The sequence below is a fragment of the Peromyscus californicus genome, unplaced genomic scaffold (genome assembly GCF_007827085.1).
Source record: "Peromyscus californicus insignis strain IS unplaced genomic scaffold, ASM782708v3 Scaffold_17__1_contigs__length_78620276, whole genome shotgun sequence".
Lineage (NCBI taxonomy): Eukaryota > Metazoa > Chordata > Mammalia > Rodentia > Cricetidae > Peromyscus > Peromyscus californicus.
Genome location: NW_026294469.1, coordinates 22,176,910 through 22,191,731, shown reverse-complemented (window position 1 = coordinate 22,191,731; position 14,822 = coordinate 22,176,910). Strand labels below are relative to the sequence as shown.

The 14,822-nt window shown below is 46.6% G+C and overlaps 1 protein-coding gene across 1 annotated transcript in view; it reads left to right on the top strand.

The window, feature by feature from the left end:
- The window catches only part of Gypc (glycophorin C (Gerbich blood group)), a 44,401-nt gene extending 30,137 nt beyond the window's left edge, over positions 1 to 14,264 (top strand). The window contains exons 2-3 of the mRNA XM_052741432.1: positions 8,854 to 8,904; positions 12,405 to 14,264. Of these exons, the coding sequence (XP_052597392.1) occupies positions 8,854 to 8,904; positions 12,405 to 12,601 (248 nt within the window). The 3' untranslated portion in view covers positions 12,602 to 14,264. The remainder of the gene's footprint in view (positions 1 to 8,853; positions 8,905 to 12,404) is intronic.
- The last annotated feature ends 558 nt before the right edge of the window (positions 14,265 to 14,822 follow it).

Below are 14,822 nucleotides of genomic sequence, written 5' to 3'. Positions count from 1 at the left end.
ATCACAGTGGTGGTCTCCTTCATTGATCTCACTGTAGTCAGCAGTGGTGGTTTCCTTCATTGATCTCACTGTAATCTGCAGTGGTGGTTTCCTTCATTGATCTCACTGTAATCTGCAGTGGTGGTTTCCTTCATTGATCTCACTGTAGTCAGCAGTGGTGGTTTCCTTCATTGATCTCACTGCAATCTGCAGTGGTGGTTTCCTTCATTGATATCACTGTAATCACAGTGGTGGTTTCCTTCATTGATCTCACTGCAATCTGCAGTGGTTATTTCCTTCATTGATCTCACTGTAGTCAGAAGTGGTGTTTTCCTTCATTGGTCTCATTGTAACCAGCGGTGGTGGTTTCCTTCATTGGTCTCACAGCAGTCCCTTAGCATCTGTATTCATCTGAGGACTTGTTGGGCCTCCAGAGAACAAGGCTGAAAACATTGTGATCTCATAAGATCAGAAGGATACATGCATTACCAGAATCAGGCACAAGAGTCCCCTCTCGCTGACCCCCAGCCACAGTTACAGGGGCAGGTAGAGGAACAGGCAGGTGACAGGTTCTCAGTCTTCAGCTGTGCTAGGTTTTCAGTGACATTAGCTGGTTCCTGAAAAGGAGACACTAGCCAAGAGCTGTGGTGGAGAGAGGTGTGATATGATCTTATATTTGTTTGATAAGAGAGTATGGAGACCTTTGGGCCTATTTACCGAAGGTAAATGTCACCCTCTTGAACTGTGCCCTGCAGTCTATAGATGCACAGTCATGAGCTCGGTGGTCCTTAGATTGAGGCTTCAACACCAGCAGCAGCAGCATCACCTGAGAATATATGAGAAATGTGAGTTCTCAGATCAGGTTGGGAGAGGGTACAGTCCGTGAAGTGCTTGCCTTGAGAGATGAGGACCTGAATTTGGTCCCCCTAGAGTCCATATTTAAAAACAGCCACGTATGGTGCCACATGGTTGTCATCTTAGCACCAGAGAAGCAGAGACAAGAGGACTAGAGAACCTCCAGGGCTCACTAACCAGCTAGCCTAGCCTAAACAAGTCCATGAAAGACCCTGTTTCAAAAAGCAAGGTGGATGGATCCTGGAACATGACAGCTTAGGTTGCCCTCTGCTGTGCCCCTCCCCCATACCCCCACACTCATAAGGAATTGCAAGTCCTCTGCCCCCCATCACTGACTACCTAGGGTCTTGGGGTGGAGGCAGCAATGATCTGTGGTTCTCCAGGTCCCCCTGGGGGATTCTTGTGTGTGCACACTTGACCTTGAGGGTGAGAAGTAGCTATCTCCCACATCATTACCTGCCCTTCAGGATTTCCTACCTTTGCTTTGCAAATAAGGAAAGGAGCCTCCGAGAGGAAAGAACACTGACAGGAACAGTTTTATACCACCCCAGGGTGTGAGCCCACATCAAGAAAGATAAGACGGGGGCACTGGAGAAGGACACCAACATCCATGAGTATTTAACTCCTTTCCTGTTGTTAGTTGTTTTTTCTCTTTTTGCGGGGGCCTGCTACCCAGCTCCCAAAGGGCCTGCCACCCAGCTCCCAAATAAATTCACACACAGAGGCTTAATAATACTTATGAGGCTTCTTTCTTGCCAGCTTTCCTTAACTTATTCCATCTACCTTTTGCCTCTGGGTATATCAGGAATCTTAAATGGTCTTATTAATAAAATCAAACCTGAGGCCAGTTATTCGGGTGAATGCTGGAAGATCAGAGAAGCAGAACAAGCCACAGCCACCTCACCTCACCAGTTCCTCAGCTGATTCTGTTTCCTCAGACTGGAAACCTCTGAGTCCTTATCCAAATGAATCTCAGCTGAACTGTTGCTCAAAAGCCTAAAAGCTTAACCAGCCTAAAGCTTCTAGTTTCTGGTCCTCACGCCTTATATACCTTTCTGCTTTCTGCCCTCACTTCCTGGGATTAAAGGCTCACTTTCTGGGATTAAAGGCGTGTGTCACCATGCCTGGCGGTTTCCAATGTGGCCTTGAACTCATAGAGATCCAGACGGATTTCTGCCTCTGGAATGCTAGGATTAAAGGCATGAGTGCCACCATTTTCTAACCTCTGTATCTAGTGGCTGTTCTGTTCTCTGACCCCAGATAAGTTTATTAGGGTGCACAATATTTTGGGGAACACAATACCACCACATCTGGGCTTTTCCCATTCTCTTATTTCCACAAATCTTACTCTTACTCCGTGGCTTGCTGTGTAGCTGGTCCCTGGAGTCCTCCTGCTCTCTTCTCCCAGTTTTCTCCTTCTATATATTCTCTCTGCCTGCCAGCCCCACCTATCCTTTCTCCTACCATGCTATTGGCCAGTTTCTTATTAGATCATTAGGTGTTTTAGAGAGGCACAGTAACACAGCTTCACAGAGTTAAACAAATACAACATAAACAAAAGTAACACACCTTAAACTAGTCTACTACACTTCCCTGCATAGGGCTTAGATGTCATGCTCTACAGATGATGAAAGCAGTAATCTCTTCCTTTGCTATTCACAACCCAATCAATTCTCATAGTGAAACAGTGGGGGAGGGCAACATTGTCCCACACTGCCACCCTCGTCAGCCTAAGGAAATCCCCTATATCTTTCTGGTCCTTGATTAAGACAAAACCCGGACTCACATTGTTGGCACTAAAAAGAATTTCAGGAGTAGCTGATAATGAAGAGGAGATTTTATTGAAGATATTTTTATATAGGCTTAAGCATAGAGATTAGAAGAAAAGAGGGTACTCAAGAAGAACACACACCCGAGAACCTGAGTGTGGGCTTCTCAAAGATGCACAAGAAGTAAAATGATTCCCAAGTCTCTCAAATCTCTCAAGGGTGAGTCATGATTCATTGTTGTAGCGTTATCTACTTGTATTAGTCAGAGTTCTCTAAAGGAACTGAACTGATAGCAGGAATATGTATATTTAAAGGGTTTTTCCTTTTCGATTGGTAGTCCCGATAATTACTATCTCACACTGGAGAGGCTAAGAATCCTGTAGTCGCTTAGGACTGAATATCTCAGCAGTTCCGATCTGGCACCGGAGTCCTAGAGGATTCCTGTAGAGCTGCTGGTCTTTGGTCTACACTGGAATCCCAAGGAAGTAGGTTCTAATATTGGTGAAGGATGCTGCAGCAACAGAACAGATAGACTTGCCAGCAAGAGTGATGGCAAGTGGGTGAATGGCATAGCTTCCTTCTTCCATGCCCTTTCCTCCTGGCTGCCACAAGGCGTAGATTTAGGGCGGGTCTTCCTGCCTAGCCTGATTAAGAAGATCACTCACAGATGTGTGCAGCTGCTTGAGTTTTAGTTAATTTCAGATGCAGTCAAGTCGAGAATTGAGAACCAAGTTTAGCTATCAAACTATACATATCCTTTTACTGGATCTCAAGTTACATCTCTAAGAGACACCAGTGAGCTGGTCTGGAGATGTCTTGGATGGAATTGTAAACTCCTAAGGTAAACACCAGCAACCACTAGGGTTGCACAAATAGTTAGATACATTTCCTTTGCCTGTAGGTGGCCTTTCCCGTGAGATTTCTAAAGAATTGCAGGCTTATAGCAGGGAAAGAGAAAGGCTGTAAGAAGTCAGCAACGGTGTGACAATTCTTGTTTTGTTGATGCAAAGCTTCTGCTGGATTCCAGAGTGAGAGGTCCATCTCTTTTCTCATAGTCCCAAGACATGCCCTGCATTTCTTTTTTTTTTAATTATTGAGTTTTATTTATTTGTTTTGTGGTTTACTCTGTATATGTGTGTGTGTATGTGTGTGTATGTGTGTATGTGTGTGTGTGGTGTGTGTGTGTGTATGTGTGTATGTATGTGTGTATGTGTGTGTGTGTGTGGTGTGTGTGTGTGTGTGTGTGTGTGTGTGTGTGTGTGTGTGTGTACACATACCTTGGAGCACATGTGGAGGCAGGAGGACAGCTTGCAGGAGCCAGTTTGCTTCTTCCACCATGTGGGTCCCAGGGATCGAACTCAGGTCGTCAGGCTTCGTGGTGACAAGCACTTTTATCCACTGGGCCATCTCACTGGCCATTCCCCACTTTCCATCCTGCTCGCTGCCAGGCGCTCAGCCTTTTTTGGTTGTGTCCAGGGAGGTTGGCTTCTCCTAAGCACGGACACTGGATCACTCCCTGTAACATGCCATCTGCTGTCCTTGGCTTCAGCTCCCACCTGACAGTTTGGTTCCCTTTCACTGTAGTGATCAGTCAGCTTGATAGAGAGACACATGAGAAGCCACCAGGTCCCCTATTCCTGTGTGTCAAAGCCACACCAGCTGCTCCTGAAGGAGAGCAAATATACCAAGCTCCTTGGTGGCCTTGGCATTGTCCAGATATCTATTCAGTTATCTGATGATACTAGCCTGCTTTCCACAAGCATAAACAGTGTAGTGTTGATCTAGCTCCAGCAGCTTCCTGGTCCCTCAGTTCACCAGATCCCTCAGTTCATCAAAGCTTTACTGGAATCCTCTCACTCCTTCCGTCATTTTAAATGTGAGTTCCTAGAAATGCTATGCAGGACATGTCTGTTGGGGTTGGAGCTGAGGAACACAGCATCTTCCTTCTTTGTTTACAGTACTCCATGAATGTAAGACAACACTTGGCACATTCTTTGTATGTGTGTGTGTGTTCATGCATGTGTAGGTACACACATGTGAGTGTGTGCATGTGGAGGCCAAAAGACAACTCTGGCTGTCATTCCTTGGGTACCCGGCATTGCTTGTTTATTTTCAAGACAAGGTCTCTCATTGGCCTGCAGCCAAGTGCATTAGGCTGGATGGCCAGGAAAGAGCCCTAGGAATCCACCTGTCTCCATTTTCCCAACATTGGGATTATGAACAGATGCCACAACACGTGAGTTGTTTATTTTTTTTTTTTGTTGGTTGGTTAGTTGGTTGGTTGGTTGGTTTAGGGTGTTTATTTTTTTTAATACAGCTAATGAGGATTGAACTCAGGTCCTCAGGCTTTTGAGGCCAGGATTTCACTGACTGAACTGTCACCCTAGCCCTTACTGCCTTTAATAACTGCCTGCCTGCCTCCCAGTCCGCAGTTAACACAGTCTCCTCCCTAGAGGAGAACCCTATTCAATAGAAGTGACTCCACATTGCCCATCCTTCACTTTTTTTTAATAAGGCTGTCATCCTGGACTTGGGATAAGGGGATACTGTTTTATTCTTTGTTAGAAGAATAGCCACAAAGCCTTCTTCCTTTTCTGTATACACTATAGCTCAAGGGAGCTGATCGGTTGTGAGGTAAAAGTGAGTGCCTTTTGTGTGTGTGGTGTAAAAATATTTCTGAAGAGGATACAAGGATAATGGCAGAAAAATGTGGAGAAAGAGCCTGGGCACCTAAATCTTGAGTTGTGAGTTATGACATCATGGCCTTTCTTACCTGTTCCTCCTGGAAGCAAATCCTCGACAAAGAACCTTCTGAGCAAGACTTCAAGTGGCACTTATTAGTTACTTTTCTGTTGTGATTAAAATATCATATCCAAAAGCAACTTATAGAGGGAAGAGTTTATTCTGGCTTACAGTTCTAGTCCACAGTGGTTGGGGAGGCATGGCAGCAGACCAGCATGTTGGAGCAAGAAGCTGAGAGACCATATCTGAACAGCACACAGGAAGCAGACAGTAAGAACTAGAAGAGGGGTGGAGCTGTAAACTCTGAAAGCCTGCCCCACTGAAGCACTCCTCCAGCACCAGCTCCATGTACTAACAGTTCCATAATGTCCCCAAACAGTGCCACCAGAAGGGGTCTAAGTATTTAAGTATATGAACCTATGGGGGACATTTCTCATTCAAACCACAACAGGTGCACAGGGAAGGATGCCCCTTCCCGACATGACCTTTGGAGCCCAAGTCTACCTCCCCCATGATGTCCTGTGTCTTCTTGTAACAGGACTATGTCTTTCCATGACAGAGATACCTGTCTTGGTAGTCTGGCTTTACAGAGTCCCAGGCTCTCACCATGAACTTAGAAAATTCATATAGATAGTGTAGGGGTGCAGGAGGGAATGGCTGGAATCCAGGTGAGACTCCAATGACCTTCCCCATTCCTTACTTCTATGAGGAAATGTCAACAAGCCCAATCTTGAGGGTCCCTTGCAATTAGTCACAGCTTCCATAGTGGTGGCTGTGCTGTGTGGCGGATAACATTGCAGGATACCATATGATTTCTGCTGCTGTTTAATGATGCAATAAGAAGACGCTCAGCAGATGTTAGCACCAAGCTCTTGAACTTCACAGCCTCCAGAACTGTGAGCTAAATATATATATATATATATATATATATATATATATATATATTCGTTACATTACACAGAACTCCAGCTGCTAAATCCATTTGCTCTTATGTGCATGCATTCATTCACACCTTAGTTGGATGTTTATTCAGTATTTACCAAGTGGGCAGCACCCAGTCTCAGACCATCCACAGCAATAGAAACCCTAAGACAGAAATCAGGTTCATGGAGTATTGCTGTGACCGATCTGACTGTGTGTTCTGGGACGGATTGTGCAGGCATTTGAACTCTAGATCAGAAAATCCACTGAGTGCTGAGAACCCGGTCTTTGAGCATTTTAGCCATCTGTGCTGTCTTAAGCAAATGTTGTTCTTTCTTACTGATCTGTGAGGCACTGGTAATCAAGAATAGTCCAAAATCCAGCTACACATACCATCCACTCATGTGTCCATGGACTCATTCATGTGTTGGGTGAATATTTATTCAGAACCTACTCTGTGCTCCATATTCAGTCTCAGGCTTCTGTTTTCAATGTTGGGCCAGAGTCCAGCATCCAGTTGAACTTGTTTCTTCCTGCTTGTGGGCTGTGAGTACTTTGAACTAAACTTAGATCCCAAATACTGGCTCTGGTAGCCCCGCCCTACCCCTGGGTATGTACTCTGTCCATTTGCTAATTTGATATCTGTAATGCCTGGTTTTATCCTCCCACCCTGGAGGTCAGCGCTGACCCCAGGCTGCTTTCCTGGCTCTGTCCTACCCACTGCCCCGCCAGACTCTAGCAGCCAGTGTTTTATCAGATCAAGGCATGTACATGGAAACTGCCCAGGGAGAAAGATCTCATTGCACTTTAATTGCCATGATTACCTGAGCCTGGTGTGAATGTCTCTGCTTCAATGTGTAATGAGATTTCTAATTTAGTACTGCTATATCCATAGTCTAACAAATCCTCTACTCCCGTGTCTCCAAGAAGAAGAGGTATCATTTGTAGTAGCTAGAGGTACCACTAAAGGAAGTTCCCTTCTGCCAGATCCAAAAGCCGCAGAAAAACACTAGCAGCAACTTCAGTAACTTGGACAGCTCCACAGGATGGGCCTTCCCCACTGGACAGTGAATATGAAAACCTGGATTGGGGGAAAGTGCTCACAGGGAAAAGCTGAGAGAAAGTATACCCCCAGTTGAGTAATGAAGCCCCCAGCCTGCCACTGAATGAGCTGTGTGACCATCACATGCCTGAGCTTGAGTGTTTAACCTGTGAAATGGCTGATGATGGCCAGCATCTCTCAGGAAGACGATTGCGGTAGTAGGTGTGAGGCAACAACAAAGCCTGGTCCATGTTAAACACAGTGGTGCAGATCTTCATCCCATCACAGATAACCAACTGAGTGTCTGGCCAATGTGGGCCTCTGTGATTGGATGCAGTGGCATTGCATTTACTTTTCCTGAGGAGATAATGAACAATTGTCTATTTGCCTCAGATATGGCTCCAATGGCAGACCAAAGTAATGATTCTATCCAAGTCCAACTTGGCCAACCAGTGACTTTTTTGGGGTTTTCTTATCTAGCGCATGGGTGAAAGTTTACTTACAGGAGTGTGGATAACCCCAAAACAGACACATCTGAGGCTGGGGAGATGGCTCAGCTGGAAAAGTGCCCACTGTGCAAGCCTGAGGACTTGAATTTACACCCATAGAATTCATGTTAAATAGGCAGGTGTGGTAGGATGTATCTGCAACCCTAACACTAGAGGGGCAGGGTGAAGAGGAGCCATGCAACTAACTAAGTGGTCAGCCATCCTAGCAGAATCAGTGAGCTCTAGGTTCTCTGATGGATGCTGTCTCAAAAAATACAGTGAGAAGTCGCCAAGAAAGAACTTTGGCCTACACACACAAGTACACAGGCATCCACCTACAAACATGTACATACCCATACAAACATATAATATACCAAACACACACACACACACACACACACACACACACACGCACGCACGCACGCACGCACGCGCACGCGCATGCATCAGTTGTATCACCACATCTTGGATGGTGAACTGTATCATGGAGTCCACTTTCGGTTAACCTTCTGTGTCCTGTGTGGTCCAGTATCTCCAACAATCACTTGTAGCTGGGAGAAGCCGGAAGAGAGTCATGGCGGCAATCTCAGTTGAGGGTCCTAAGACCTGTTCCCTCCTTCTATTAGGGGATGTCAAAAGCTCCATTGCCATTATCATAAACAAATGTGGCCACCTCTGTATTTTTCTGTTCATTGAGTTGCCATGGATACCTGGCCAAGGTAGTCTCCACTCCAAGATGGTGAACATATTATATCCAGGGGGAAAATGTCAACCACGCATCTATAAGGTGTGGGCGTGGGCTTCTGTACTGGAATTTAATGGGGAGCTGACATGGTTTTGGAGTACCCTGGGATTCATGGGGTGTTCTCGGCCTAGTTCAGTAGCCAGGCAGAGCGGGGTCTGTGCCTTCCAGCAGAGGTCTGTGTGCACTGTGCTGTTCCCCATGCAGGCAATCACCAAGCTGCTCAGAAGTGGTCATGGGGTGCATCCTGGCCAAAGTGCTTCTGATTGTGGGGAGTCTTCCTTTCTCACCATACATTTTCACTTTTGTCCGCAGAGCCTGACCCAGGGATGTCCTACAGCGTAATGGAGATTGCCATCATTGCAGGTGAGCTTGGCATGGCATGCCCTTCTGGAAGCCAAGAAGGACCCTGACCAGAACTGGCTTGAGGTGCTGGGTGGAAAGGGGGCGGCTGTGGCTGGTGCTTCTCTCCTATCCTAGTTTACCTCTTGTTGCTGTGATAAACACCTTGACCAAAAGAACCCTGGGGAGGAAAGGGTTTATGTAGCTTGTACTTCCATGTTACAGTCCATCACTGAGAAGCCAGGGCAGGAACTCCAGCAGGGCCAGAGGCCGGAGCCATGGATGAAAGCTGCTGACCAGCATGGCTCCTCTGGCTTGCTCAGCTGTTTTTTGTAGAGGCCAGGGCCACCTACCATGGAATGGAACCACCCTCAGTGGTAGCAGAAGCCAAGAAAATGCCCCATAGACATGTCCATAGGCCAGTCTGGTTAAGGCAATTCTTCAGATGAAAGTGTGTGTGTAGGCATGTGCCCAGTTGACAAAAACTATATGTCTCTGCCCCCAGAGGGGACTGTAGCTGGAGTTTTCCTGCCTGGCCCACAATGGGACAAATCTCTCTCACCTGCCAGTCCCACAGCCACTCAGACCCGACCAAATAAACACAGAGACTTATATTGGTTACAAACTGTATGGCCGTGGCAGGCTTCTTGCTAACTGTTCTTACAGCTTAAATTAATCCATTTCCATTAATCTATACCTTGCCACATGGCTCGTGGCTTACCGGCATCTTCACATGCGGCTTGTCATGGCGGCGGCTGGCAGTGTCTCTCTGACTCAGCCTTCCACTTCCCAGCTTTATTCTCCTCCTTGTCCTGCCTACACTTCCTGCCTAGCCAATGGCCAATCAGTGTTTTATTTATTGACTAATCAGCAACACACTTGACATACAGACCATCCCACAGCAGGGGACTTTGAGGATGGAAAGGAACACTCCCATCCTGGCTGGAATGTCACATATGGTGCCTGAGGGAGTAGGGACAAAAAGGGTCTTGTTACACATGTCAAAAGACATCCTTTCTCTGGACCTTGGATCCCCAGTGGCTCAGGCTGGAGAATGAGCCACCTGTGTGTTATAAATTTAAAAAAAAAATGATAAAAACAGATTAGTAGAAAAGGAAATTAGGACAAAGTCCTCTAAAGAAGAGCTTTATTTAGGGTAGGGTGGTCAGAGCACCGTGGCGATGGCAGCCATGAGAGGCCCTGGAGTGGGAAGGCATTGGGAGAGAGGTGCCATGTATAGTGTGTGTGATAGGGGTTCTGAAGGGAAAGAGCCTTCAGTTCCAGAAAACAAGCAGTTTCTGACTCTTATAGTTTGGGGGTTGATGATTGGAGGTAGAGATAAGTTCACACCATGTGACCTAGTCTGCGTGCTAGAAGTTACAAAGCGGGAGGGCATTAGATAAACGTAGGGTTATAATCCAAGGTTGTCAGAGTTCTGGGCATCAGCTAGGCTTGCTCCCAGATGCAAAGGGAGGGGGGACTCAACTGCTTGCGAGGGTTGCAAGGTCTCACTCCTCCCCATGGCTGGATTTGAGAGAGACTACAGGAGGGTTGCCTGGTTTTTAGGAGAAAAGAAAAGCAGCAGCTAACAGGTGTGTCCTAACTCTGTAAAACAGGCTTGCAGTACAAGTAGATAGGCTAACCTAGGCTTCGAGGACTTCACATCTCCCTCATCTCACACTGCCCTGACTCACACCTCCATCCTAAAGGTTGGACCCTGGGCAGGTGACTCAAGAGCAACCAAGCTTGGGAGGTGTCCCGCCCTGCTCCCTTTTTCGTGACCCACTCTTCTCACTAGCTGGCGCCTAGCTCAGAAATCATCTTCAGTTAAAAATAAAGAAGCCACAGGAAGCCATCAAAGACACCTGACAATTTCGTCTAGCTGATCGTTCTCTCGTCATTTGGGCCCCTAGCCCTTCCTTTTCTCAGGAAGTATTAACAGGCACAGTGTTCCTGCGACAGTCATAAGGAGCTTAGGAAATCATTCCATACAAATGAGACATGGAAGCTATATTATTCCCCAACATTATTACTCCAATAACTCTGCATTCTAAGTGAAGATGGTTTGACTCTACAGCTTCAGACCTAGTGAGCAAATCTGAAACTCCTTTGGGATTACTGCCCTTGACCCTTCTGAATTATTTCCCTTTTCCAGACCCTAAGTGATCTGACCCCTCCTTCCCCCAGTTCTGCTCTACTTGGGTGATTCCTGGGACCTAACGCATCTTTGGCATTGACCGGGGCATGTCATCCACTGATTGGCCAAGTCTACCTCTTCCTAGAGACCTGGAAATCCTCACCTCCCAAGAATGAATGGTTCAGGCTGGATAGGGACAGCTCTCCAAAGAGCACCTCCCCACTCCATATCATACCATACCCAGTCACCCTTGTCTCTTCCCGCTGTGGACTCTGTGGAGAGTAACCAGTTCTCCTTAGTTTTCTAGGACTTTTAGTCTGGGTGCAGAAATTCCTGTATGGAAGTGGAATTGCCTGAAGAAGTGAAGCCTGACATTCTACGGGCCCTTCAGCTTCAAGCTAATATAAGAGCTTGTGTTGCTGGTGGTCTCTGTAGAAACAAGGTATTGGGAGAGTTGATAAGCACCCACAAGGGTTTTTATTCCAAGGCAAAGTAAAAATTACAGAGTGTGAATTCCATGAGAGAACAGTGGGTCCTGAGCAAGATTTGTACAACGGCGCCCAGCTGCTGCCTGAGTCTTCCTTTTGTGGATATAGGAGGAAGGGGAATTGGATGCTAGGAATGTGTGGGTGAATTGTTTTGAGATTATAATTTAATTACAACATTTCCTCCTTCCCTTTCTCTCCTCCAAATCCTCCTATATATCCTTCCCCCTTCTCCTTTAAATCCGTGGCCTCTATTTTTACTCATTTTTATTGCTTGCATATATGTATTTGTACATATATATGTAAGTATATTCCTAAATATAACCTGTTTGGTTCATACAATGCTACCTGTATGTATGTTTCCAGGGCTGACCGTTGGGCACCAGCCAACCAGTTAGTGTACTTTTCCTTGGAAAAGGCCACCTCTCCCATTACCAGCTTTCTTCGGTTACCTGTAGTTCTTTGCGTAGGGTTAAGACCTCACAGGATTTTTTGAAGTCCAGTTTGGCAAGTTCATTGGAGTCATCCTTGTTCAGCTCACCTTTGGGCAGTCACTGGGTGAATGTTCGTGTTGACTGATGGACTCTGGTTGTGTGAGCCTTTATATACTACACATGGCCTTTCCTATGATGAATCTGATTTTAATAACATTCATGCTCAATCGTGCATAGACATAAGATAGCAAATAGAGATTATTTTTCCCCAGGTGATCCTCTATCAACTAGGGAAAGTTAGTAGTTCCATAGACCCAGATACCACTGTATTATTTCGCTGATTGGCCATGGCTACCTGGCCTTGCCAAGGTGCACTCTACTCCAAGATGGCATGACGTTATGCCCAGTGGAAAAAGTCATACTGCAGCACTGCCCCAACCTGACCTGCATCCTGTCTCCCTCTTGCAGCCGTGATCACTGCAGTGGCCTTGGTCCTGGTCTGCCTCCTCTTCCTCATGCTCCGCTACATGTACAGGCACAAGGGCACCTACCACACCAATGAGGCCAAAGGTACAGAGTTCGCCGAGAGTGCCGATGCAGCCCTGCAGTGTGACCCTGCTCTCCAGGACGCCGGGGACAACAGCAAGAAGGAATACTTCATCTGAGGGGTAGCAGATTTCACCTCCCTGCAAGATGTTTCTGGCTGCGGGAGAGGAAGCACACCCACTATGTGCCACCATTATCAACATCAGGAAGCCCTCAAGGGCACCCCAAGACTCTTACTGCAGAACACTGGGTGCCTGCCAGGAAACTGATACAGATGGGAGGATCAAGATACACAGCACCTCTTCCAGGGACTTGGCCACCCAGAGGCCGGCATTGGCTCTACAAGGAATAGAGAACATCTGGATACACAGGTCTCCCTGTACAGTGCAGGTCTCATCTCACTAGCATGAAAGTTCTCCTCAGTGTGCACGGGGTGGTTGGGCCTGGGAATGGGGATGTATAGAAGTGTGACATCTATAAGCTGACTGGGGATACTGGCATCAAATGTCAGTCCTTGATATTTGGGGAGAACAGCAGGTGCCCGAGCTAAAAGGCACCTTCGTCTCCCATCAACCCAGCTCAAAATGATGACAAATAAGTTTGGAATGTAACTGAGCATTCTTTATCTAATGGCACTACTCTAAGTGTCTGGGAAACAGTGAATGCCACCCATTGCTGTTGGCTTTTCTCTTGTGTAACATTGTGTCTGTGTGCATGGGGCAAGAATTACCCAGTTCTGGCAGAAGGAAGAATGACCTTTGCCCTCACTGGCACCAGCTGTGTAAAACAGATGGAAGGACGGAACACAGAGATTGGGCTGCTGGCCGACGCACCGACTTTTTGATAAATAATATTAGAAAAAGAGAGCTGTCTTCAACAACCGTGAGTGAACTCCATCACCCCTGGGTTTGGGTCCCAGCTCCTCTGTACTGGTCTTAGGACCTTAAGCCATGCAGTTGACCCCTCTGGCCTTAGTGTTGGCATTTTTTTCAAGTGGAAATAGTGCTAATTGTGTTACCCCCCCCCCCCCCCCCGCCCCGGTTCCTAAGTCCCAGCATTGTGGGCAGGCACAGAATATCAGACACTAGGTAATCACTGTGTTCCTGGGTCACTGAATTCATTGTGTTGGCTAATGAGAATTCATCATTGCATCACCTCTAAACGTCCTGAGAAGCCACCAATTTAAAATGAGCAATAGGGAGAAGATGAACTAATTAACCACCCCCTTCCAGATAGGATTACCAGTGGCTCTGCGGTCACTCTGAAACCAGCATTGCTGAGTTGACAGGCTGCCCCCTAATGTACCCAGGTCCTCTCAGGAGCCCCCCAGCTGTGTTATCTCCAACCAGACTCCATCAATAAAACGATCCATATCACATTCCCTGGGAAGCTAATAAGGATATAAGCCCAGACAAGTGTGGCCACCAGCCAAAGGAGCTGGAAGTCCTGGGAATGCTGTGTGGAAGAGAAGCAGGGATTTAATTATAACAAGGGATTGGTCAAGTGCCAGATGACCCCAGATTGATGGATGTCTATGTTCTCATCTATGAAGTAAAAGGCTGGCTACAGCTGTCACCCATTCATCTAAAGAGACCTGGTCTAAAACCCTAGCAGATGCTTGAAACCAAAGGCAGTATTAAACCCCTTGTATTTGGCTTTTCTGCACACACTTATATTAAGATGTAATTTTTAAATTAGGCACAGTAAGAAATTAACTGCAGTAACTCACAGTAAAATGGTATAATTATAACCATAAGCTGTAATAAAAGATTCTTGAGACTATGACTTGTTTATTTCTGGAATTTCTGATTGAATATTCTCCGATGACAGTTGCCCATGAGTAATTACAACCTCAGAAAGCACCAATGGATGGGGGCAGCTGCTGTCATCTGCCCACACCTGAGACTGTGCCACACAACAGCAGCAGCCTGGGCAAACGACTGTAGGGCAAAGCAAACAGAAGGTGCAGTCAGGTGTAGAGGGGCGTAGAAAACACCATAATGGAGCAGAGTTGAAACCGGATGAGGTGTCTCTAAATCTCCACCAAGCCTGGTATCCCATGGCTCCTGAGGAAGGGGAGCTGAGAAATGTCACTTTCAAATGGGCTTGGCCAGAAACCTACCATGTCTTCACAGAATATTTGTGGGAGTTGCTTCTCTCCTATTGTGTGGGTTCCCAAGAACATGTCTAGGAAACACTAAAGGACTTCTAATTTCCTCCGGCGGTGACATCACTTCCAGTTTTTCAGCGTGCACTGCTTGGGCTTTGTCTTCATGAATGTAAGCACACGTGGCTGTTCAGTAGGCACGGGAGAGGCACCCATGCCACCACAGGCACACG